This window comes from Ochotona princeps, chromosome 23 (assembly GCF_030435755.1).
Source record: "Ochotona princeps isolate mOchPri1 chromosome 23, mOchPri1.hap1, whole genome shotgun sequence".
Classification (NCBI taxonomy): domain Eukaryota; kingdom Metazoa; phylum Chordata; class Mammalia; order Lagomorpha; family Ochotonidae; genus Ochotona; species Ochotona princeps.
Genome location: NC_080854.1, coordinates 13317407 through 13344090, shown reverse-complemented (window position 1 = coordinate 13344090; position 26684 = coordinate 13317407). Strand labels below are relative to the sequence as shown.

General features: G+C 43.4%; 1 protein-coding gene across 1 annotated transcript in view; it reads right to left on the bottom strand.

Moving 5' to 3' along the window:
* ARL15 (ADP ribosylation factor like GTPase 15) overlaps positions 1–26684 on the bottom strand; it is a 405415-nt gene that overhangs the window by 255170 nt on the left and 123561 nt on the right. Inside the window, exon 2 of the mRNA XM_004583698.2 lies at positions 7223–7367. Coding sequence (XP_004583755.1) covers positions 7223–7367 — 145 coding nt within the window. The remainder of the gene's footprint in view (positions 1–7222; positions 7368–26684) is intronic.

Here is a 26684-nt window from a genome sequence, read left to right as displayed (position 1 = left end):
CTACATTAGTAAGACTAAAACCTCCCCTAAGATTTAACCCCACAAATTTTTAATAAATATATGACTTAGTAACTCTTTGGGGAAATAATTGTTTGTATAGCCTTTCAGTCTTTGTTTTGCAATCCTTAAATTCAGCAAAACCTGTGATGGAGATGGATTTGAAGTTTTTCATGTAGAGAAAGTATTCCTGGAATTGTAACAAAATTAGTTTTGGGAAGAAGGTTAGTCTATTTTTATTCATCATGTGGAACACAAATGTTTAACCTGGGTCTACAAACAGAATCCTCTGTCCCCCTCTTGGTCTGCAGGCACACACACACCGTTTCATAGCTGATTGTGCTTTTGAAATCCCTGGGTCACCACAAGAAGTGACTAGGGGAAGGACATTCCAAGGACCTGAAGTCCTTGACCTAGAACAAAGGCATGATTTATGCCATGACTGTTTTGTGATATTTGGATGAAAGTCTAGTAAAATTCTCCTAAATATGATTTCAACATCATAATAGGAAATTTAATCTACTGGCATTTATAAAACAGAATCCTTTAGCGGATACCAAAATCTGACTTACTAACTTGTTTCTCAGGACTGATATATATGCAATAAACACTAAATTATTCAAATGATTCTTTCAAATTTTTATAAAGTTTTTCTACATTTCTTTCAAGTTTTATCACTTGAGATTTTTTTTTCAAGCATAAATAACAATTATCCTTAGAAGATATTTCTAACCTTCTAAAAATGAAGTGTTCACTTATAGCTCTGGATTGTTCTCCATGCTGCATCAATATAATACTAAACCTTTAGACTCAATTCCTCTAGATTTTTAAAGCATATAATTATGAAAGTTATGGTTTAGCAAGCACTTTATCAATGCATTCCTTATGGATATGGATATACAGTGAAGGAATTCACTTGAGACAAGAATTCATTTTCAGAGCTCTTAGAACATAGTGCAAGCTATCAGATTTTTCTCTCCCCACCAAGAGATCTTGGTCTCTACAAAAGTTCTTGGTCCTTTCAGTTTTAACAATTTAAGCATCTTTTTTTAAACCTCCTCAAAGGTGACCGATTGCTGAAGTTATAAACCCAGTCCAGTTTGAACGACCCCTTTTGTCCACAAAGATAAGCAGACATTTTTTCCTTGCTGAAACTGGATGACACATCTTCCTTGGGGCATGTTTTCATTATAACAACTCAGCTCCTGAGGTAAAGTCCCTTCTATTTGTTCAGAACTTTTCCAACACACAGCTCATTTTAACTGGATTTCTATTGTCAAAACAGCATGAGAAACAGTGTAAAATATTTTATCCATAATCTGTCGACATTAACAAAACATGGTGTGGTTTTACATGTTCCTGTCCAGTGTCTACTTGAATGTATAGCTTTCAATGGCTTAAAATGAAAAACATGCATTCAATTTTTCAATTTTCTTTAATAAGTATATACATTTTTCAAAACTGTAATAATTTCATTTGAGGTACCATAGTTTAGCTAACACATTCTTTTGCTGAAAGGCATTTGAATTGCTTTAAGGTTTTAGCTATTATGCAAAAAGTTCCAAAGAATCACTTTGTACATATATTTTCAATTATTTACTTAAAATAATAACTGCTGGTGGCATGGCCATTAGGCCTATGAAAATGCTGGTAACTTTTGATGTATGTAAATAATTGCTTGCCAAGAAGAAAGTGACAGCCACAGCTGTACCCATACTATTCATACAGGCACATACCACTGGTACTACAGCCTGATCAGCAGTGGGTCTGATCATGAAGAATGAATTTTTATAAATCAAAGTAGAAAATAATATTTTCTTGTTCATTTTCAAATAAAGTTGAATTCACAGCAAAGGTGACCTTTTTCCATTTCTGTTTGCTCTGTATTCTATTTATGAATTATCTCTTGGTAGACTTAACATAATTTGTCTATTAGATTCTAGATGGTATTGGTGAATGTGATTGTATGACCTAACTGGGACAGTCACAAAGTCTTATAATATCTGATGCAGTCATTTCTCAATGATTTTAAAGATACATTTATCTTACTAACTTTAGGTTCTAAATGATTCCAACTTTTAATAAAGAAGTTCCCTGATATTATTCTAAGGTATTGGCTCACACAGTTATGCTAGCTGGCAAGTGGAATATCTGAAGCCTGGAGACCCGGGAAAGCACCCATGTGCAGTTTCGTTCCAACAATCATCTGCTATGGAACTTCCTCCTGTTCTGCAAGTCAGTCAGGTGTTCTAGTTAGGCCTGTAACTTAGTGAATGAGGCCCATCCATATGATGGAAGAAAATCTGTTTTATTCGAAGTACACAAATTTTAGTATTAATCTCCTATAAAAATACTCTCAGTAACACCCTGGTCACATATCTGAGCACCATGACCTTGTCAAGGAACCAAAACAAATACCTTCATACTCTTTCTCACTGGTCAAGCAATTTTATTCTGATGTGCTTAGTATTCTGTTAATGTTTCTTGCACTAGAATTGGGTGAGCTTCTTGGATCTGCAAATCTAGCTTTCCAAGTATAACAATGTTTCAGTCATTTCTTCAAATAGTTTTTCTGTCCCCTTCTCTATCCCTCACCTTCATGGAGTCAAATTACCCAGGGTAATGTGAGTTCAAGCTGTCCCACAGCTCACATATTTCATTGCATATTTGCTCTCTTCCCTACCTCCTTGTATCTCTCTATGGCTAATGCTTTTGAATCCATTAAGCCTTTTCTTCTGAAATGTCTACATTTCTAGTGCTCTCATGTGGTATGCATTTATATTTCATCTCAGGTATTACAGTACTCAATTGTAAAAATGTGGAGATATACACACATATACATAGGTACTTACATATTATTATCGCCCAGGTCTCAATTTTATGAACAAACAGAATTGTAATAACAGTTTTAGTGACCCACTGTGTTAATTCTGGGTCACTTTTTATTGATTATTCTTCTCATTAGAATCATATTTTCTTGCCTCTCTTCACATGCCTGGTAATCTTTGACTGAATGTCAGACAATGTGAATTCCACCTTGCTGAGTGTTGGGAAGTTTTTCAGTCAGTCTTACTTAGCTTTGTACTAACATGCCATAACATGACCAGGAAATCCTCTGAATCTCTGGGACTTGGTAACACAATTTCTTAGGTGAGTTCAGAGCAGTACTCAGGTTTGGGCTAATTCCTGGGATAAAAAGTTGCTGAGTACTCAATTTCACATGAATTATGTCGTTTCCAGTCCCTCTGTGGTTACAGGCAAAAATCCCATCACCATGTGTATAGCAGACACTCTTTCCTCTAGCTGTGCCTGGTTCTTCGCCTGGCCTTAGCAGGCATTGACACTTTACTGGATACTCAACAGAGACCCTCTGAAGATCTCGAGTATTCTCTCCCAGTGGAACTCTATCTTCTCTGGTCTCCTACCCTTAAATTCCAACTGCCTGTGTCCCCTGACTCAGCTCCATTTCGTTCCATGGGGAGGCCACCTAGCTCCACCTCGGCTCCTTCTGGAACTGTGTCCCAGCCAGGAACTCCTCAGTGCCCTTCTCATTTGTTTCTTATCTCTCTTACAAGATTGCTTTTTTTTGTCTTCTTTAAAAAGTTGATTTGCATCTCAGAACTATCTGTAAAAATTATTTCAGATGGGAAAACAAACCAGCTCCAGTTACTCGATCTGAACCAAAAATCAGAAGTCCTGGCTCATTCTAGCACTTCTTGCCTTCAGAGGAGAACCTTCGGTCTCTAAAGGTTGCCACCTTACACCTCCCTCTACTACTGTGCTCATGTGAGACTTTTTCTTAGAAAAATAAAATCCTGTAACACTTTTTTTGATCAATCATTCATATTATCTAACTCTGGTTCTTACAATCTTTGCCAACACTAGGCAAAATTCTGTTATAGGGTAACAAATGCAGCTAGGTGCTTTGTCAGATGTAGATGGTGGAATGCTGGCATCAAAGGGCAAGGATATTGGCCTGTTTTGATAATGGATGCACTCTTAGTGTCTTAATCACAGGTGATAACATAACTGGCATTTAATAAATGTGGAACAGACGAAATCAGACATAGTTACTACTTAGCATCTTTCTTCCCTCTCTCTCCCCAATATGCTTGGATGAGTTCATATAAGCCCATACTTCAGCTATTACTCAAATCTGTACCTCTTGCCGGGATCCCGTATGGCTGCCGGTTCTAATCCCAACAGCTCCACTTCCCATCCAGCTCCCTGCTTGTGGCCTGGGAAAGCATTCGAGGACAGCTCAAAACCTTGGGACCCTGCACCCACACACCCACATGGGAGACCTGGAAGAGATTTCAGGCCTCTAACTATGGTGCAAGAAATGACTGACCAGTGAAGAGAAGCTATATTGGGGCTATTTGTCACAGCTATTTGGGAAAGCCACCTGGTTTGAGAAGAGTGTTAATAAAGTTTACATAATCTCACAGCATGTTAATCAAAAGATATTTTCAGTTCTACAAATACCCAAAAAATACATACGCCTGTCACAAATACTGAACCCTGGATATCACTGAACTACATATGCAGACCTAAACTGGCATGCTACTATCTCTGTTGCCAGACACCCAGCAATAGCCATGTCACTTGATTTTGATCCTAAGATAATTTAAAAACAAAATACCCGGAGAGATTCTTAGGTGTCATGGAAGGCCACTCTGAAGCTCAAAGAGGATGCTTTATGTAAGGCTCAATTTACAGTCACTTACTTATTCATTCATAAAACATCTATTTCTATGCCCAAACCTTGGGTCAGGCTCTAGGTACTCCAGAAAGGATTCCCTTTGCCTGTAGAAGCTCACAGAAGGAGAGGGTCATGTGAAGAAATCAATGCCATGAGCAGTCATGGCAGACACAGGGCCCATGGCCAGCGGCAGGAGGGGAGGACATCTTCAGATCAGCAAGGAAGAAGGTGGGGAGGAGGGGCCCCAAGCCAAGTGGTGACATCTGAGTTCAACCCATCCTCAGGGGGCTCACCACTAGGTAGAAGCCCTCCACTCCCTCCCTCTGTTGAACAAGCGGTATCTGTTAGTTATCTACAATTCTAAAATTCTAAACACTTTTCAAGTATGCATTTATTTTCTAACCAATTGCTGTGAAATCTGTCCTGAACTGATGAAAGGCTCTCAGTTATCCATATTTTCTCCATTGAATAGGGAATCCTGGTTAATAATTTCATCATGCACCCAGCACCTACACCAGGAACCAAGTCATCCCTGGCTGCCACTCCTCTTTCACTTCCTAAACCCAGCTGATCACCAAGCTATTTCAACTGTAGCCCTCAAATACAAATCCTACTTGCTCCTTTCCCTTCCACCCCATTCACTGCCTCAGCTAAAGCTTTCTTCATCTCAGCCTTGACATCCCAATAATCTTCCCCTCCTACGTGCCTCTAACAGTGCTCCTCAGGATACTGTGTCCCCATGGCAGCTTGACTGTTCTCAAATGGACACTGCTCAGGCAGTTTCCTTGCTGCAAATTCTCTCAACTGGCTGCACAATCTACAGGCAAGGCTCAAACTGTGGAGGCTGCTGTGAAAAGTCTGCCAAGATCTGGCCACTACCTACCTCTTCAGATGAGTTTCCACACACTCTATGTGAGCTAACATTGCACTCACAGGAAAATGTGCCTCCCAGCACATACTACATTGTTTCACCACCAGCTGCCTTCCACCAACTTTCTCCTGCCCTAAAAAAATCCCTTTCTTTTTCCATTCTACTCTCTTATTCCTATTTATCTGCCAAGTGTACTGTATCAACTTCCCAGGCAATGTGGAAAACCAGCCATGCATGTTTCTCTTGCCCTGTTCCTGGCAACATTGGTCACACCCTCTTCTCTGTGTATCGCTGAACATGAACTTCATGTTTATGTGGCCAGTAGATTACGATTTCCAAAATGCTAAGATCATGTCTTAGACCCAGCACACAGTAAGTACCCAATAAAGACCCTGCCTGAAAAACAATACCTTCAACTTTCCCAGACATCTCACCCCACTCTTTTATCAGCTCTCCTCCCATGGTAGCTCTGCTCTTCATCTCCTACAACTGTCCTTTTATTATCTTCTTTCACTTAGACTCTTCTTTCCTGCCTCATTATGAGAAAAGAAACAGGAGGCACTTGTGGAGTGACAAGAGCCCTAGGCCAAGGTTTCCCAACTTGGGCACTGACAACACTTGGAACCCGATAATCCTTTGTTGTGGGGCTGCCCTGTACATTGCAAGGGGATTACCAGCATGACTGACCTCTACCCACTCGAAGCCAACAGCACCCTGCCCGCCAAAATGTCTCCGGACATTGCCAAATGTCCCCTGGGTTGGGGGGAGCCAAATGTCCCTTGTGTGAGAAGCACTGTCCTAGACTGACTTTTCGTGGGAAAATCAAGAAACAACACGGGAGAGCTGCTCCAGGGTCTCCCGCCCTGGCATCCAGGGGCCGAGCAGTGAGGATGGGGGGCCCAGGCCACAGCAGTGCTGCTGCCAGGGGTGCAGATGGCCTAGGGCAGGCTGCTGTAACATTGAGGGGAGGACTGCACCTGTGCGCCTGAGGTGACTTCCCCTTCCCAGAGTTACAGATTTCAGGATTTATTTGTGTCAGCCCCTTCCCTGGACCTCACTTCCTCTGTGACCCAGAAAAAAAAAATAACCAGCCAGAGGGATACAGGATACAGTCATTAATAGCTATGAAAGCCTCCTCAAATCCTGCTTGGCAACAGTGTTGGGGGGTATTTAAAGTGAAAACAAATACATTGGTTGAAGCATTCAAGGACAAATTATGAGCAAGGGAGCAGGAAGAGAGGAGAAGGAGGCACTTCACAGAAAATGAAAGTGCTGGCAGTAAAAAGAGAAAGGGGTTGGGAGGCGGTGATGGGACGGAGCTGGTGAGATGGCTCAATGGGCAATCCTCTACCTCCTAGATGGGGCTCTGCTTCATGTCCCAGCTGCTCCACTTCTCATCAGCTCCCTGCTTGTGGCCTGGGAAAGTGGTAGAGGATGGTTCAAAGCCTGGAACTCTGTACCCATATGGGAGACCTGGAGGAAGTTACAGGCTTATGGCTTCGGGTTGGCTGAGCTCGGGCCTTTACAGCCTCTTGGGGATCTTCCATCTTTTTCTGTTTTTCCTTATCTCTATAAACCTGACTTTCCAATTTAAAAAAAAAAAATCTTAAGGAAGGAATGAAGGAAGGGCCCGAGCGGGGTGTGGGACCCACCTGTGGTGGACACGACGTTTTCGGCGCTCTCACTGCACAGCTTTGACAGCAGACTGGTCTTGCCGGAGCCCGTGAGGCCTATGCAAACCAGGTCATACTCGGGGCGTGCGGGTGGAGGTCCCTTGCAGCACAGTGCTCTAAAACACTGCAAAGACAAGAGAGAAATGGGATGATTTTAAATAACCCTGGGGAAACAGATCTTGATGATATTTAGCATGACGACACCAACACGAACAAGTGGTTAAATAACCTATGGTAACGGGGAAAACGGTTAAAGACAGGGTGAGGAAAACCAATTGTATCACATTGACCAAGGCGCCTAAGTCACCATCCTCATGCCCACACCTACTATCCACCTCCTGGCCTTCCTATCCACCTTGACAGGTGCAGTGGTGTGCACACAGCAGTGTGGCCAACAACACACAACCTGAATCTCAGCATGAGCAAAGCAGATAAAGTCAATCTGACACGCATTCCCTGTAAGACACCAGTCTACTCTCTAAAATATCAATGCCTTAAAAGCCCAAGAAAGGCCGAAGCACAGTCCTGGGATGAAGAAGAGTAAAGACATAGTCCAGAAGGTGACGCACCATGGCTTGAATCCTGGATCCAAAGAGGAAAATGCCCTAAGTCATTCTATCGAAACACAAGGTATAGGCTGCCTGCTGGGTGGGGTAAGGCTACATCTTCTGATTTTAAAAACTATTCTGTGGTCACATAAGAAAAATTCCTTGTTCTGCAGTAACACACAGTAAATATTTAGAGGGGTCTTGACGTTGACCTCTAACTGGCTCTGACCAAGCCTACATCTCTACCTCCAGTCCCATCAACGCTTCATGAGCTCAGTAGGAAAAGGACAATGACTCATGAATTGGAGTGACAGTCTATGGGAAAACTCTTTTCTTCTAGACTTACAGCACCCACACACAGCAATGTCTCCTCAGTCTTGTTTGATTCCACTTCAGGTCAAGTTACTGTTGGTTACTAGGCATGGTAGTGCAGTTTGCACACGTCACAAACATGTTTATTCTGCAAGAGTTAAACCAAGTGATTTTTTTTCTCAACCTCATTCCTCACACACAGTAACCCACAAACCAAGTCACCTGAAATGGCTCTGAAATAGCTCTAGCATCTGGCTGCCTGTCTCCAATGCAGGCCAGCACATCGAGGGTACCATCACATTTTTTCAGTGCTGCCAGCACATATACTCTTACCCTCTCTGTTCACATAGCAACTGCAGTGACTACATGCTTGAGAAATGAACATCTGGTCAAATCTAACTTAGCCAGGAGAACCCCTTCTGCTGAACCTGAGCCCTTCCCACGGTCAATAAGGCCTCCACGATCCACTGCAGTCCACCCCATCATCCTTGAGGCCCGGCCTCTTCCTCTCAAGTACCCTCCACCCCACCACTGGCCTGTTACGTCCCTTCTTCCTTAACTTTGAGTTTCTGCCAACTGCAATTAGCTTTCAGATCTCCCGCATCTTCTGATCTGCTCAAATCCCGAGACATTGTAGGCAACTCAGGCCGAGTGGTCCTGGCTCTTTTGATGGCATCGCAAGACAACTACAGTTTTTTTATTCCTCACCACTCTGTGCCACCCAGGTCTGTCCACCTTTACCCAGGACATTCAGTGCCTGATAGAGAGCAGGGTACAGAAGATACCCTCAGTCACTCATTGTTAAATGCAAAATGAACAGGGATCGTCTCTTCAAAAGCCTAACAGAGAGACTGATGCTGTGCTGCAGTAGCTTGAGCAGTAACGCAGGACACTCCTGCATTCCACATCCGAGTACCTGCTTTTTAAAGTCCAGGCAACTTTGTGTAGCTGATCTAAGCTTCCTGCCTACACACCTGGGAGGCAGCAATGACAGCCCAAGAAATCAGAGCCATGTCATCTACAAGGGGAGACCTGGGTCAAGTCTCTGGTTCCTGGATGTGACACAGCCCTGGCTGTGGCAGGCATGTGGACAGGGAACTAGTGGATAGCAGATCAATTCTCAGTGTCATTCTGCCTTCTAAATAATCCTTTTCTAAAAGATGCATAATACACAACACACAAAGATGCTAACAGGATTGTTTTGTGTTCTGTCTGGGCCTCCCACACTTCAGGAAAACAATGTCAAAATAAGAGAAACCTTTGATATTCTTTCCCCTTGACCGCAAGGTTGGAAATCAGCCTAGTTCCCAGAAGAGTGGTTCTGGAGTGAAGGAATCTACTTTCTCAGTAGATTAGAGCTTCCTTTTGTCATCCACTGCATTTTCCTGAGTTTTTAAGAGGTCCCGTCTACTTCTGCTAGACAATTCTATGATCCATATTCTTCCTGGGCTTATTAAGCTCAAATCATATTTCCTCTCAGCCTTTCAAGCTTGCACGGAGTCCTCATTATTCCAGTCTGCCTTCAGATAGCCACCCCTCCCACGCCTTCATCATATTAGTCGCTCTTCTTTGACCTTACTTTAGTTCCATTATGTCTCCTCTGACAAGATTAATGACCACAACTAAAAGCAACCTTCTAGATGCCAACACACCCCATCCCAGATTTTCATGAAGTCTGGCTCATCTTGTTGGGCATTTTGCAACTGTTTCTTGAATATGTTTTGTTTGAGAGGTAGGAAGACAGAAAGAGAGAGGGAGTGAGTTCAAGACAGGCAGAGACAGACAGCTTCCACTGCTGGCTCACGGCCTGGCTCACGGCCATATGCCCCCAACGGCTGTGACTGGGCCGGTACTGAAGCCGGTAGGCAGGAACGTAATGCAGGCCTCCACCACGCACGACAGGAACATATGATCTATCACTGCTGCCCTGCCCGCTGACTCCCCTCCCCCGGAGCCTACAGGGGTTAGCAGCCAAAGTCGGGGGCTGGACCCAGTTTGTCTAACATGGGATATGGATGTCTTAACGTCCAGGCTAACCATCTGCTCCACAAATTCCTTCTTATCTATGGAAAAGCACGTTTCCCAGTCTTAGGATGAGAGTCTTCCTCAGAACAAGTCTCTGTCTTAAAGATAGTCACTGGCTGTGCAGTAACTACACTATACCACAACGCACAGCTCCTCAGCTTCAGGCTTAGGAGAGGTCTTCCATGTTCAGCAACGACTGGCACCATCGGTCTCACTGTTTTCTCTTGCTGGGCTACTCTGGGCTTTGTTGACGGAATAGGGAAAGAATTCTCTTCCTGCCCAGGAGACCCCATTCTCAGCAAGAGCTTTGCCAGAATCCTCAGAACTGCCCACCCCGTGGGACAGGCACAGCTACCTCAGCCCACAGAACGAAATGACATGTGGCTGACTGCCGTTTCTCCTTGTTTAGATGATTCCTACATCAGCGTCACCAATTTGTCCAAAGTTCCCCAAGAGTCATTTCCATGTCTTTTCGGAATTCCAGGGTGGAAGCATGCAACAGGGCTGATCACCTGCACCCAGGCTCCAAGTCCCCTGGGAAAACTGCTGCCATCAGAACAATTTAGCAGCAACATTCAAAAAAAAAGATTCATTTATTTTTATTGGAAAGTCAGATATACAGAAAGGAGAGACAAGAGGAAGATCTTCCATCTGATGATTCACTCCCCAAGAGGCTGCAACGGACGGAGCTGAGTCGATCTGAAGCCAGGAGCCAGGAGTTTCCTTCTAGATCTGCCGCATGGGTGTAGGGTCCCCAGGCTTTGGACCATCCTCAACTTCTTTCTCAGGTCACAGGTAGGGAGCTGGATGGGAAGTGGGGCTGTCGAGATTAGAACTGGCGCCCATATGGGATCCCGTGCATGCAAGGCGAGGACTTTAGCTGGGCCCTAGCAGTGACTTTTAATTCCACTCTCTCCTCTTCTTCCCCACTCTCACAGCTATAATCACACAGAGTGTAATGACAAAACATGACATCCTTCCCCCAATCCCCTAACACCCATCTAAGTTCCAGACTCTGCAGTCCCAACTGTTCTGAAAGAACTCAAACCAAATATAAATAAAACAAGCCCCCCACATACACACACATACAAAGAACCACTGGTTACAAGGGAAGGAAGTAAAATGTATTTGGGAACATGAAGGCTAGCTAGACAGTTATCCCACGAGGGAATCTGGGAAAAAAAATCGAAGTGTCTCTGAAATACGTGTTTCAAATAGATAACAAACAAATAAATAAACTCCATGGCTAACAGGAATTGTGCCCGATTTTGAGCGAGTGAAATAAAACTTTTAACAGAACGCTACTTTAAATGGGGGAGGACAGTGTGTGCTTTTGGAGCCAGTTCCTAAAAGCTGTGCAGAGTTTGCATTGGCTTTTTGTTTTAAAACTTAATGAAGCTTTGGATCTTATAGTCAATTTACTTAAAATTACTCACTTTGGCCTCTAGACTATACTGTACCAAAGTTCATTGTGCGTGTCTCCTACAGCAGCTCCCGCATTGTTAAGGGTAAGCCCTTTTCACCGCCGTACAATGAGCAACACAATGCTGTCGGCAGCCCTGACAGCAAGCCGCAAACTCAGGCTGCATTCCCAGGCCAGACACTAAGGCATTGTATAGCTCTGCTCAAGCCCCATAAACCAAGCCCTGGGCTCCAGCTTCCCGTGATTAACTAGTCACGTTTGAGTACTATCTGCAGTCTCCCTTCTGCAGCAGGATGGGGGAGGCAGGGCTTCAAGGCCTCACGCTCCGAAGAAAAGTGCCTGATGGGTCAGTAACTGTGCTTTGTGCTGCTCATCTTCCCCAGGTGTCTTACAGTGACAGCTGGCTGCCCAGGCAAAGCTCTGGCAGTACGCAATGCAGAAGGTAGCACCTCCCCGACCTTTCGCCTAGAGGCCTCTGAGTGCTCCAGCCTTTCCCAGTTCAACCAATACACCAAAGACATATGGCCACCAGCTCTCACTTGCAGCAGGAAAGCAAGAACAGGGCCAGTATGAACTCTAACTATACCCGCTGGGCGGGCCATCAAGGCCATGGTCTCCGTTACCTAGATGACTTCAGTTTACAAGTCTTTTTTTACACAGGACCAGTGATGACTTGTTCTTTCAAAACAAACAAACAAACAAACAAACAAAAACAGCAGTTTACCTGCAATATTCCATCAGGACAAAACATGTTTTTCCAAGGATATGCCCACAGGTGCCCTCAAAGTTGTACACTAGAGAAAACATGTCAAGGTGTTGGGAGAGGGCAAAGATGGAAATGGCTGACATGTAAAACTTTCGTAGCTGTGCGATATTTAACAGACATGGTAAAAAAGAAGAAGCAAAAACCTTCAGGATATTTGAAAAAAGAAAAAGGGGGGTCATATGTATTAGGAATAAAAGCAAGAGATAAAACATCATTGCGAGGGGAAATGGAATGAGGACTTGCTGCCTTCATTCTGGTGGCCGAACACCCAGACAGCAAAATCATCTGAAAATGTCCCCCTGTCTGATGGGGATGGTGCCAGACATTCGGCAGGTCTGGCGGAGCTCTGTACACAGGAGGGGCTTGGTGAATGAGCGCTCACCAAGTCAACGCTGTAAAGCACTAATTAAGCCTTTAAGTGTACATCTCATTTCCCTCTACGTTTCTACCTTAATGAATCCAGCCAGCCTCCACATCATTCACACAGTCGGAGCTGAATGCTGCCGAGCAGCCCTGGTTCTGCACGCTCGCAATGAAAGACCCGGCTGTCTCTTTCCTCCGCCGCAGACTTTTATTCAAAGTTCTGCTTAGGCGGTGCCTCCTCTGGGAATTCTTCCCCAATTCCCCCCACAGGCAGCACTAATCCTTTCTTCTGCTCTTTGGTTGTGTCTACACTTCCAGCCCTACATGTGGGTTGGGTTTTTTTTTCTCCCCTAACTGTAAGATTCATTAGCTGATGGAAATATACATACAGAACCCCAAAGTCAGGGATTCATTCCTGGTCCTATGATCGCTCCAAAAAGCTTAATTTGACAGCTACCTAGGGTGGCCAGGCACCAAAACACAGCAGAGGGGGTTTACAAGAACATATTTCTAGAAGAGAGTCTTGGTCAAAAAATCCACCCATTCTGGCACTGGCCCATGTACTGCCAGTATTTCCTACCATCCTGTGTTGCTAAATTCCCAGCCTTTTGGGACATGCCATTTGTTTCAATTGATGCTCTGTTTTTCATCATGAATGCAGGATTTTATTCTGAGCATGCCTTCAAGCTGATTGAAGCTCTGTGGAGTTGTTGGACACTGTTCCCCAGTCAGTTTCAGGACTTCCCCACAGGCACACGTCACTGGTCATGCTCCACTCGCTTTCCGCCTTGTTTCAATATAGCAGATGAGACCACATGGGCCATGACCAGAGATAACCACCCAAGAGTGGGCCCAGCCTCGCCTGCAACCATCACTAGTTAGGTTAACAGCACACCTGTGAGCTGGCATCTAGAAGGAGGAGGGAAGTCACTCCTAATTCTGAAAAGATTGCTCTCTCATACAGCTTACCTTCCAAACCATAAGAAGATACCTGTATGCTGATTCTCAGCCATTCTCTCAAACAAGCAGAGATGTTTCCAAAACGCAAGCAGTTTCTACAAGTATCTTCTGGTGTTAAACACATTGCATAAATAAAAGAAGCAATGCTGAAATATCTAAAATGATCTAACAGAAAAAAACACTTTTCAAATATATGCCACACTAGTCAAATATGTGTCTGCCATCCAGAAATGGAACCCAATATAAAATCCATCTTCATATACAGGCCATTACAGCATCTGTCATAGCTGCTGGAGCTCTGTCGGAGACAGAGGAGAGGTGAGTGTTCCTTCCAGTAAGTCAATGCAATCCCACGGACAATCAAATGTAAGAGCTTTATAGCATGAATTGACTTACACCCTGCAAGAACTGCCGCAGCAAAGTGCTATAGGAGTCCCATCTTCAGACAAGGGAACAGACTCAAACAGTTAAGTAACTTAGGGCTGGCGCTGTGGCATAGCAAGTTAAGTCACTGCTTACAATGCCAGCATTCCATACAGGCATTGGTTTGAATAAAACAACCTGTTCCACTTTGGTCCAGCTCTCTGCTAATGCACTTGGGAAAAACAGCGGAGGATGACTCAAGTGTTTAGGCCTCTGCATCCACATGGAGACCCAAAAGAAGTTCCTGGCTCCTGGCTTCAGCCTGCCCAACCCTAGCCATTGTGACCATTTGGGGAATGAACCAGTGAATAGAAGTCCCCTGTATGTGTCTCTCCTTTTCTCTCTCTAATTTGCTTTTCAAAATAAAATAAATCTTAAAAAAAAAAAGTTAGGTAACTGGCCTATGTGGAGCAACATTTAAACCCTGGTAGCGAGGCCTCAGAGTTGCTCCCTGAGCAACCAGATGGGTAAGGCTCTGATTTCTGAGGGTGTGTCACACACAAGGCACTTCCATACCATTCTGTGCCGAGTGACAACACACATCAAGAACATGCACTAGCGAGCTCTGAAGTGGCCAGGCTGGCACGTGAGCAGGCCTGCCACATTTGCAGAGAATGTGAGAACCGGGCTGTGCTAAGGGGTGGGTGAAAGGAGGAGGCACACGCTTTAGAGGAGGTTTGCCTGTGTTAACTGAACAGTGATGCCTGGCACAGGAGGACCATACCAGGCATGCCCTTGCTGATTTATCTGCACCTAGCTATGTGTCTCAAGAAGCTTTCTTCCGTTCTCTGTTCCTGTGTCTACACTGCCAGCCCTGCAGTTCATGCTATACTTCGTGTTTGTTTTTTTTTTTTTAATTTTCCTTAACTGTAAAAATCATTAGCCGATGGAAATATGCATACAGAACCCCAAAGTGAAGCTTTCACTGCAGGCTAAGGGACCCTGGATTTTTTCCTTCCCTCAGAGGGCCTGGGGAAAAAATTGGGTCCTCAGGGTTTCCGCTGGGTTATGAGGCAGTAGGGAATGAGGACAGGAGACTGGCTGGGGTGGAAGACAACTGAGCACTGAAGGACTGCTGGCTTCTCTCTCACACTGCTGGCTTCGTTGGTTTAACCCTTTTTCTTTGTCCTCTGAAAAGGACAAAGCTTGTCTATAAAGAGAAGCCCATGCTGGCTGTGAGATTTCTGATTCTAAACCTCTATTGAAATAGTCCTCAACTTCCCACCCACCCCCCCTTAAAATATATATGCAAATCAGATCATATGAAACTAAATAATGAAGCAAACACTAAAATACGTTGGGATGGAGTGTGGGAGAAAAACTACACGAATGAAGTGGGCCTTGTGCAAATACAGGTGGACGTGACGTCATAAGCATGCCCTCTCCCACTCCTAAGAAGACAAGCCAGAGTGAACTGCAGCTTGCTGTCCTGGGGGAACCAGCAGTTCTTGCAGACCAGCGAACAGAATGAACTTCAGTTCACAATGGCACCTACGGCAACATCAACAAGCAGCAGGGCGCGGACAGGGTCAGCTGTGCTCTTGACTTTCAGAGCCACCCCTAGCAGAAGACTTTCCTTTTGGAGGGGAAAACTCCTTTTGCTTTTTCAGACCCCAGAGGGACACGCACTGAGTTGTTCTCACAGAGGATGGGTCAGACCCTGCACTCGTGTGGGCTGCATGGAGCTGACAGATGAAGGCCGTGGCCAGGGACTGTCCCAGGGCTGGGGCTCCTGGCCAATACATCACACTGCCTCGGGACGCTAAGTCTGTCTTTGCCTTACCCTTTGTATTTCTCAATCCACATTCCCTTTTGGGGTGAAATACTCCATTATTTCGGCTTTGTTCTGGGCTGTCTCCTGTCTCTGTCCCTATTAACTTGTGGCAACAAAAGAAACAAACAGAAGCAGGGGATTTCATGCTTAGCAGCTACAGACATTGGCCTCACGGCTTTGCAGAGAGGCAGACATCTGAGACTGAATGGAAGAGAGTGCCGCTGCACTGAGGCAGCCCGGGGCCCACGTGGCTCCCAGACCGGGCATTCAGCGGGCCTAGGACGTGAGGCTTAAAAAGTGAGGACCTCTACCTGACCAGGAGACTTAAAGAGCTCATTCAAGCTCCTCAGACTTTCCTAGCTATTCAGAATTTTCTGTCTACTCATGTAGGAAATAGATCAGAGAAATAGCTTGTATATATATCTATCGACGTATATAGATATATATATAACAAAGACACTCAAAAGAGCAGCTAACTAGAAATGTAGTATGTCTTTCTTGCTTTTAAAATGTAATTCTTGTAATGGCAACATAGGAAATCTAATTTTAAATTTCATTTTGTTATCATAACTGAATTACCCAATAAAACCAGCCATGGAATGCGCAGGCATGACTGTTTATGGCTTTATGGGCCTTATTTATCAACATCTTCAAACCAGAGCTTTACCCAGGTCACTTCTGACTATGGTCTATCTTTTTCCTAATGAGCCAAGAAATACAAATCCAGCTAAAGTCAAATAGAAATAAATACATTTTACATTAGACTTTTTATTATCATTTGAGTACAACATTTCTAATAGAAAGTAGGGCACAAAAGGCAAACACTTAAAAACTCCTGTCTCTATGTTTTAGCAACTTGGGAAAAGTGAGGGAAGAGAGCGAGGCAAAAGGGAGTGGCTCCCAAGGTAGCATTTCCATTGAATTAATGCATCACTTGGGAAGTCCCCACAAAAGACCTCTTTCTCCCCATTCCTAAAGGTTACTTATCTGGAGTTAGGGAGCTTGGTGACCAGCAAGAAGAAAATAACACAAATCAAACTAAAACAGCTTCTCTTACCCTCCCTGTGTGGAGAAATCTTTGTATTTTCTCACACCTGTCTTTTGTTCAGGCTCATATATTCTATTGGTCTCCAATTCCAGTGACTTGCCCAGCTCCGTTTCTGCCCTTTCCAGGTTCTTCCCTAGCACTAAAGCCTATGCAGAAGACACACCGGCCCCTGGACAACTACTCTGCCTGCTGCCCTAACTGGTGCCGTCCACTCGGGTCTTGTCTTCAACTCGGCCTTCAAAATACTCTAAAGCATTCTTCTAAAACATATCACACAAATTCCATGACTTCAGCTCTCCACAGCCCAGGGACAGACACCGTGATCCAGTGATCCTGGAGATGTCTACATCCCTACACTGGAGTGCCTAGGGTGGAGTTCCAGCCTTGCTTCTAATCGAACAGCCTGATACTGTGCACCCTGGCAGCAACAGGGGGTGGTTCAAGTAGGTAGGTACCTGTCACCCACGTGAGGGACCTGGGCTGAGCTCCAAGTTCCTGGTTTTGACCTGTTCCAGGTCCAGCTCCTGTAGGCATTTGGGGAGTGAATTAAAGGACAGAAGATTCTCTCTCTCGTTTTCTCTCTCACATCTTCCTTTTATCCCTTGCTCCATCTTCCCGAACACCCACCTTTGTCTATTTCAAATAAATAAAACTTAAAAATATGAGAAAACTCTTTTCATGGCTACCTATAACTGTCAGGATAAAGTCTAACTTCCTCATCTAAGCAGACAAAGCTCTTTACAACAATCTAGCTTTCCCCCTCATTTCTGGTCTCCAGTAGTCATTATGGAGATTATTTTAAATGTATGTAAAGCAGCTAAAACAAGATTTGACACATGAATTGTAAATGGCAATAATTCTTGTCACTATTTTTCCTACCACCTGCACAGCACTCACACCCTTTGCTTAGACCTCTGTGAGGTTCTGATCCGTGCTCTTTCCTCTCCATGCTAAAGGGGCCTACAAATCTTCCTCTGGCTGGCTCCTAAACATCACTCAAAATTCAGCGCAAAGATCATTTCTTCCAGGAAGACTTCTGGGACCCTCAGTCTGACTTACATGGCTTTCTTCAAACTTCTTCAGCACTTTTTCCATTCCATTTTTGCAACACTCAGCATTCTGCCGAGTGAGGTTGGTTTACCGTCCATCTTTCCCTGCTAGAGTGCAGCACCTCAACAGAGACACCACTTGGACTCCACTGATAGACTCAGAGTATTTGACTTGTGTCTGCCAGCTGGTAGGACATGGCTTCCATCAAGAACAAAGTCAGATAAGATTGAAATTAAATCCTAGAGATCAGGACACATTACCTCACTAAGAGCTCCTATTTAATCTAGAAAATAAGCATCATCTCACAAGACTGCAAAGAAGGGAGGAGCAAATCGGGCACTGTACATCAAGCACTCAATAATCAACATGTATTATCACTGTCAACATTCATACTGTCAGGGAAGGCACTCGGTGCAGTGGTTAACGTTCCACTTGGAATGCCCCGCATCTCCTGTTTAAGTCCCAGCTCCGCTGCTGATTCCAGCTTCCTGCTAATGTGCACGCTGGGAGGCAGCAGGTGAGGGCTCAAGTACTTGGTTTCCTGCCCCCCACACTGGAGACACAGACTGAGTTCTGGGCTCCTGACTTCAACTTAGCTCAGCCTGGGAGGTTTGCAGCCATTTGTGGAATGGACCACAGCATGGAAGAACTCTGTTTCTGCTGTTCAATTAAATAAAAATCATACTTTAAAGACTTCTATTGTACAATGTTTTTCAATTAAAAATGATGCTTTAAAAAAAGAGTGCTTAAAAACTTGAAAAGCAAAAAAAAAAGAAAACCTTAAAAAGCAGTTTTCTGTGAAGAAAACTGATTTTTGTGACCACTAATCAGGACTCCTCTAATTAAACTGCTCTATCATTTATTTGGTTAAAAATTTAATATAATCTGTCGCAGGGGTGGGGAGTTTGTGGGGGAATCCCAGCCTATACGAAATTGTACCACATAATTCAGAATTCAAAATAAAAATATATTAAAAAATTCAAAAAAACTTAACACCAAATACCAATCATGACTAATAATACACAGGCAGTCCGTTTGGTTTCCTGTAACAAAAACAATTAAAAGAGATAATAACATGATGTAAAGGAAGATAATTATTGGACTTTTTTCTTCCCTTGAGAGGGGAAAACCCTTTAAAAAACCAACAGCTCTTACATATTACTGGCTGATACTAACAGGTAAATCAATTCTCTTCTAATATCAATCTTCAGACAGACCCAGACAGAAGCAAAATATCTGTGATCCTTGTGCAGCCTCAAATCGCACTGCTCTAACTGCTGACAAGGACACATGTTTACTAAGGTCTAGCGCTGAGGAGCCAGTGCAGGGAGCGAGACGTTATCTCGCCTCACACATCAACACACGTGCCAGACAGATTCTGATTGCAAAGTCTGTTATTGGTGGCGAGAGAGGCAGGCAGGGCACAGCTGGATATTTCAGATCCACAGCTGAGCTGGCAGCCGTGCTAGTTCCAGTCATCTTCCCACTTTAAAAGCTGGAATTAATCTGAGAGTTATTTAAAGGTGTGTTTCATTAAAGAGGCACCTTCCAACTACTGTCAAACTTGGCGAGCAAAAACTGAACCCGAAGATTAGTAATGGCAGATTTACTGAGGGTCGTCAATAAGGCACAAACTGATTTCTTTCAGCACCCACAAATCACTTATCAAAATGAAATAGCAACTGAAATAACCCTCTGTTCCTTAAAAAGATTAGAAGTAGCATGTGGACTTAATTTATGTGTTTAGCATTTGCTTTGTTTTATTCCAGAAAATTTATACCGGCACAAATGCCTTAAATTATGTGCCTTGAATTTACAACCTGTCTTATACACATGGTACAAGTACCATCGACTAGATTGATAAAGATATTAAGAGGACTCCATGGATGTGACACATTCAACCCAGGTATCAGTGTGGTGACATCTGAGTATCAGCAACTCCTTGTTGTTGTTAAATAAAGCACCCGACCCTCAAAGGAGTTTCCAAGTTAATAGGAAAATACGACACTTGAGTATCCCAGGCGTATTTTTTAAAGGCGTCCTCCTTCTTTTGTGTCAGACAGGACTCTGACTGCAAACCACAGGGAAGGGATCTGCTGCAGATTATTGATAACACAGAATTGTTGAGAATGCTGAAGAACCACAAGAATGAAGATAGCCCAAGGTGACGTAACTGCAACCCCTTTTAGTTCAGGAATCACCACTTAGACTATTTGCTACCCAGAACCAAACTTCACTGCTACCTTGAGTGTAATCTCAAACAGTTCCAGCTCAGTGCAATGGGACATTGAGCTGCACGACCAGACTGGCCAAGCCTGGCTTGGTTGCACACAGGGGCCCTGGCTGCCAGGCAGCCATAACCAAGCTAGCTGCTTCAGCAATTACTTTCAGTAATAGAAGGAAGGAGTTCTAATTTCAGGGTCTTTGGGGATTGCCCGCAAAAGCAGAGTACCCATTGGCAGGATGGCAAAAAAAAAAAAAAAAAAAAAAAAGAAAAGAAAAAGGAAGTATCCACCATACATTTTGTGCTGTGGACTAACAGACAGTAAATAGACCTTATCTAATGAACAATTTAGGGACACAAAATTGAATAGTGAGTCTTCATCATCTAATTTCAAAGATCTCTTCTGCTAGAATCTTGAGACTGTCCAAGAACCTGAACCCAGGCAAAGGGCAGGAAAAATCCAGTAGAAGAAAATTTGGCCTTGTCTGTCTTGAGTAAATATGGTTTACTCTAAGCTCACTTGTGCACTGTTGCTTAATATTTGGTTTTCCTATACTACTGCAAGGGGTCCTTGCACCCTTTCATACTTTTTTTTAAAAGATTTTATTTTTATTGCAAAGTCAGATATACAGAGGAGCAGAGACAGAGAGGAAGATATTCTGTCCACTGATTCACTCCTCAAGTGGCAGCCATGATCGGAGCTGACCCAATCCGAAGCCAGAAGCCAGGAGCCTCTTCTGGGTCTTCCACGCGGGTGCAGGTTCCTAAGGCTTGGGGCCTTCCTGAACTCCTTCCCCAGGCCACAAGCAGGGAGCTGGATGGGAAGCCAGGCGACTGAGATTAGAACCTATGCCCATTTAGGATCCCGGTGCATGCAAGAAAAGGACTTTAGCCACTAGGCCACTGCACCAGGCCCTTCCTACTTTTACTAATAAATTTCTACATGGAAGAAGAAGTAGGCTGGCTGTGTAGCTATAGGAAGCAGGTGTATGAGAACGCTTATGTTCTTACCTGCAGATTCTTGCTTTCCTTTCCACTTTAATGGAAACGACACACTCCGTGGCATAGGCAGCACCTTGTTGCTGTAAAGCCATTCTGATTTTCAGTATGTTTGTCTAAGTAACATATACTCCCTGAAGTCTCCCTTTTCTAATTCACAAGGCACACCACCACAGTGAAGCAAACACTTACGAACAACCAAAACCAAAAATTAGCTCATCGGAAACATACCAAGAAAGAACACAATCTTAGCTATAATCTGCATAAATACATACATACATACATACATACATACATACATAGGGAGCATGCTCCTTGACTAACACATTCGGCTTTTCCAAAACAATAAAACCAAAACTTGCGGTCAACTGTCAGGTTAAAGAGAAAAAAAAAAAAAAAAAACAGTAGGGAAACAAGAATCAAAATAAAAGGACTAGGTAAAGGAATATTTGTATACTTTTTTAGACATCATACCTCATTCACTTGGTGACCGTGTAGAAATAATTTATGCTACTCGGTGTAACCAATAATGACTCTGTCTTCAAACACTCCACAGTTCCCCCACAGCTTTTCTTCCCTACGTGGGACTGGGCATACACATGAGTCTGACTCTAGCACTTCAATTGATTTTATGATTACAATTATATTAGATGCAAAAGTCCTTCGGGGATACGGCTCATGGACAGATCACAGACAGTGTTCGCCAGAGAGGAAATACCCATCACCCAAAAGGACAGAAGGCAAATCTTTAAGAGGAACTAAGCCTATGCCGCGGCCACCCAGGAAAATAAGACATCACCCCGACACGCAAGAATCCTCTGCTATGCAGAAATCTGAAACAAATTATTTTAGTCTTAACAAATTCTTCATATAGGAATACTTCACTATTACATAATCTACAGGCAGAAGGATAGAGTGGCAAATGTAAAAATGCCCTCATTTTCTGTTGACTGGTTTCTTGTCCTTTTTAAGTATGTATTTTTAAAGATTTATTTATTTGAAATGCAGCGTGGCAGGAAGAGACTTTTCATCCGCTTGTTCACACCCCACATGAACACAACAGCTGCAGCCGGGCGGCCTTGAGGCCAGTAGCTTCTTCCAGGTCTCCTACGAGGGGCCCACTCATGTGCGGACATCCTCTGCCGCCTTCCCAGGCATATTAACAGGGAGCTGCAGTGGGTGTGGAGTAGCTGGGACTCGAAGCAGCACCCATCTGGGTGACAGTGGCTTAATCCACTATGCCGTAACACTGGGGCCCTCTGTGTTTCCTAACCAACAGAACTGACTGAGAAAATACAGCACAAAAGCCACAGCTGTCTCTAAATCCATTTAGATTTCTTAGAAGTTGCAAATTTCTCTCCCTTCAAAGGAGTATAAATAATGGGGTGTTTTAAAATATGACACTTTAGAAAGCATCGATTCCACGATATTAAATCAGGTATTACTTCTTACATGTTCCGCAAAATCATCACCAGCTATTTGAACTACAACCTCAAATTTCTACTGAATCTCAACTTGAGCACTCTCAACCACCTTGTCACTAAAAATTCCAGTATTGCGCAGGTGTGTGGAGGAGAGAGGAGGAGAGAGGAGGAGAGAGGAGGAGAGAGGAGGAGAGCGGAGGAGAGAGGAGGTGGGCGCACTGGAACTGTGGTACAGTGTGTTAAACTGCCGCATGTGACACTGACACGCCATATGGACACTGGTTCGAGTCTAGCTACAACACTTCAGATCCTGCTCGCAGCTAACACACCTTGAAAAGCAGCAGAGGGCCCGGCATGATAGCGTAGTGGTTAAAATCCTCACCTTGAATGCACCAGGATCCCATATGGGCGTAGATTCTCATCCCAACAGTCCCACTTCCCATCCAGCTCCCTGCTTGTGGCCTGGGAAAGCAGTCAAATGGGCTAAAGCCTTGGGACTCTCCATCTGCGTGGGAGATCCAGAAGAAGCTCCTGGCTCTGGATTAGCTCAGTTCCAGCTGCTTGGGGAGTGAACCATTGGACAGCAGATATTCCTGTCTGTCTGTCCTCCTCTCTGTGTATCTGCCTTTTCACTAAAAATGAATAAATCTGAAAGAAAGAGAGAAAGAGAAAGACAAAGAGAGAGAGAGAGAGAGAGAGAGAGAGAAAGACAGACAGACAGACAGCAGAAGATGGCACAAATCCATGGGTAGCTGTTAATATTTTACTTTGTTTTTACTTTGTTTTATAAATCTTTATCTTCTGCACCCCTGCTGGTGCCATATCACAGGGCAGTACTAAACAATTTGAAATTGTCATGTGTCTTTGTCATTTCGCCTTTGTGAGATGACATCATCAGCCTTTTGCTACATCAGTCTTGGAAGTTGGAATCCTTCCTGCAACCTGAAGTGAGTCCACCTTAGACCATCTTCTTGCCCCCATTTGATCAAGTTGTATTTTGATATGTATACTTTCATTGTTCTATTCCTTCACTCCACATTTCTTTCAATGAAAGAATGAACAGTGAATACAACAAAAATCACTGCTCAAACTCTGGGGACAGAGGGTGGTGAGCATTTCATACAGTGGTCAAGACACCCATTGAGACAGCCACAGCACCACCAGAGTCACTAGATTTGAGTATTAGCTCAAATCTAGCTTCTCTAGCAGGCAGTAGGTGACAGCCTAAGTCGTTGGGTCCCTGGATTCCACCCATGTGGAAGATCCAGACTGAGTTCCTGCCTTGAGCCTGGCTCAGACCCAAACATGGAGATAGCTGAGGAATAGATAAACAGATTAAGATCATGCCATCGTTCTGCCTTACAAATAAGTAAATAAATTACTGTTCTTACAAAACCAAAGAGCACTCTTCAATTTAACCCAATTCTTCACAATTCCATACTCTTCCACTGCCTGGCCATAAAGTGCATATTTGATTAACACATCTAGCTAACCTTCTGACGCTTCTGTCTAACCAAGGAGAGTGTTTCAACAGGCAGAATGGTATCTGAATCTGTGGCTAGTGACACCGTTACTAACTAAACACTAAAAGGTGGCCATGAACAATGAAGAACTACAGTGGTCAAAAATAATCTTCCACAGGACAATGTGCAAAGGACAAAAATGCAAAGCATACACTGGGGGAAGGGATGCTGCGAAGGATGTAACCTAGCAATCATCTACTGTGGGGTTTTGTTTTGTTTTGTTTTAAAGATTTACTTATTTTGCAAAGTCAGATATACAAAGAGGAGGATAGACAGAGAGAAATCTTCTGTCCGATGATTCAAGGGACCTCAACAGCCGGTGCTGCACCAAGGGACCACAACAGCCGGTGCTGCGCCAATCCAAAGGCAGGAACCAGGAGCTCTCCCAGGTCTCCCATGGCTTTGGACCGTCCTCTACTGCTTTCCCAGGCCACAAGCAGGGAGCTAGATGGGAAGTGGGGCTGTTGGGATTAGAACCTGTGCCCATATGGGATCCTGGCGTGTTCAAGGTGAGGACTTAAGCTGTTAGGCCATGACGCCAGGCCCTACTGTGGGTTTTAATAGACTTTAAGTGAGATGGCTATCCAACACCAAGTGCTGGGGACCATACTGATGGGCACCTATGCTCTCGGGCTTAGCTACATTGAGCAAAATGGAGGCACCAGAGCTGTCCACTTGTATGGCCAATGAGAGCAGGCAGCTGCCCTAGAGCAGGATCCTGGCTCTTCTCAAGCAAGCCGCTCCTTTCAGCCTTCCTGGACTCCAGGTTCCTAAACAAGTACCCTCTCTTTATACTGTTGGAACAAGGATGGCTTCCTCAAATGCTCCCCACACCTTCGCAAATAGTGCACATTGGTCACCAATTTGAACATGACCTCTGTTTTCTGACAGCCTTTGATAGCACCTTCCTAGTGACTGAAATGAAATAAAGAGACATCAGGGCAGATGCATACATATTTGGCTCTGACAATTAAGGTCAGGGTCGGGGAGCAGCACAGCAAGGAAATTTGACTTTAACTTTATATACATTTGTGGTGACTATTATTAGACATCCACATGAAAATCTCAAAACACACATGGATAATTCAGACTTGGGATTGAAAAAGTAGTCAGAATTGAAGATAAAAATCTGAAACTCACAGGACAGGATCACCTAGAGAGATTAGATACAAAGAATGTGAGTCTTTGGTATTACTGCACAGAAAAGACTGCTTTGTTAGCAAACTAATGTTCTTAATTACTAGAGAAAAAAATATAAACACTATTATCTTCTATACTTTTATGTTAGAAAACTTTTTACACAAGTAGAAGACTAGCATATGCAGTGTGGGAGGCCGAGAAGGAAAAAGAGAGAAAGTAGTAAGAATATATCTGAAGATATGATGACTGAAAATTTCACAAATTTGACTAAAAAAAAAAACCATGATGGTAAATATGCAAAAGTTCAATGAACTCCAAGTAGAACGCACTGAAGATCTGCAGACCCGCACTGCAATCAAACTTTCAAAGACGAAGAAATCATGATGAAACTACCTAGACAAAACTTCACAAACCAGGGTTCATCCCTGTGAGTCTCAGCAGATTCTTCATTGGAAACACTGGAGGCCAGAATGAAAGCCCCAATAAATCCCTACGCACTAAAAAGGAAAACACAGTCACCCAAGATTCCTACGTCCTACAAAGCTCTCCTTCACACCTGAGAGAGAGATATATAAAAGCAAGAGAGCTCAAGACCACTAGAGAACAGAACTTGAGGACAAAATGGAGGACTACAATAGATGGTAACTCAAAGCCATATGAGGAAATAAATACTTTAATAAATAAATGCAGTATCAGTGATAAAAGCTAGTGCTATTTAGCAATGGTTTATAATTTCATTTTTTGTTTTCTGTGACACATTAATATTGTTTATAAAAAGCTATTCTAGAAGTAATCATTATTGCAACTAGGTTGTAATAGCATTTTGTTCTCTGCAGAATTGAGAAGACTAATGTATTTAAAAGGACTATGAATGCATTGTTTGGGGTCTCATGAGGCAGAAAGGCTTAATTATGTAACATCAACAATCAAAAGAAAGAGGAATGGAACTATAAACAAATGGAGTTTTTGTACTGAAGAAGGTATGAAATCAAATTAGAATATTAGAACCTTAGAATGATAAATGTAATTCCCACAGAAACCACAAAGAAAATAACTATATAATGTACACAAAAGCAAATACCAAAGTAATTTAAACATTTCAGTGCAATTAAACACAAAAAGGGGCAGCAATGGGAAAAAAGAGACAAAAAGACTGTTAAGGATATGGAAAACATATAGCGAATAACAGAAACAAACTCTCCTTATCTGAGAAGATCACAATCAATTACACCCAGCCATGAAAAGAAAGAAATTTCAGAAAGGATAAAAATGGATGAACCAACTACAAGCTCTACAAGAGACTAACAAAATCTCAAGAGACCTATTATAAGTAAAACACCAACAAGGCTACAAATACTAACAGGCACCAAGTTGTCCATTGATGAAATGTGGTTACACTGGAAAGTTAACATTTTGGTACCTACAGAGGTAGGAAAGTT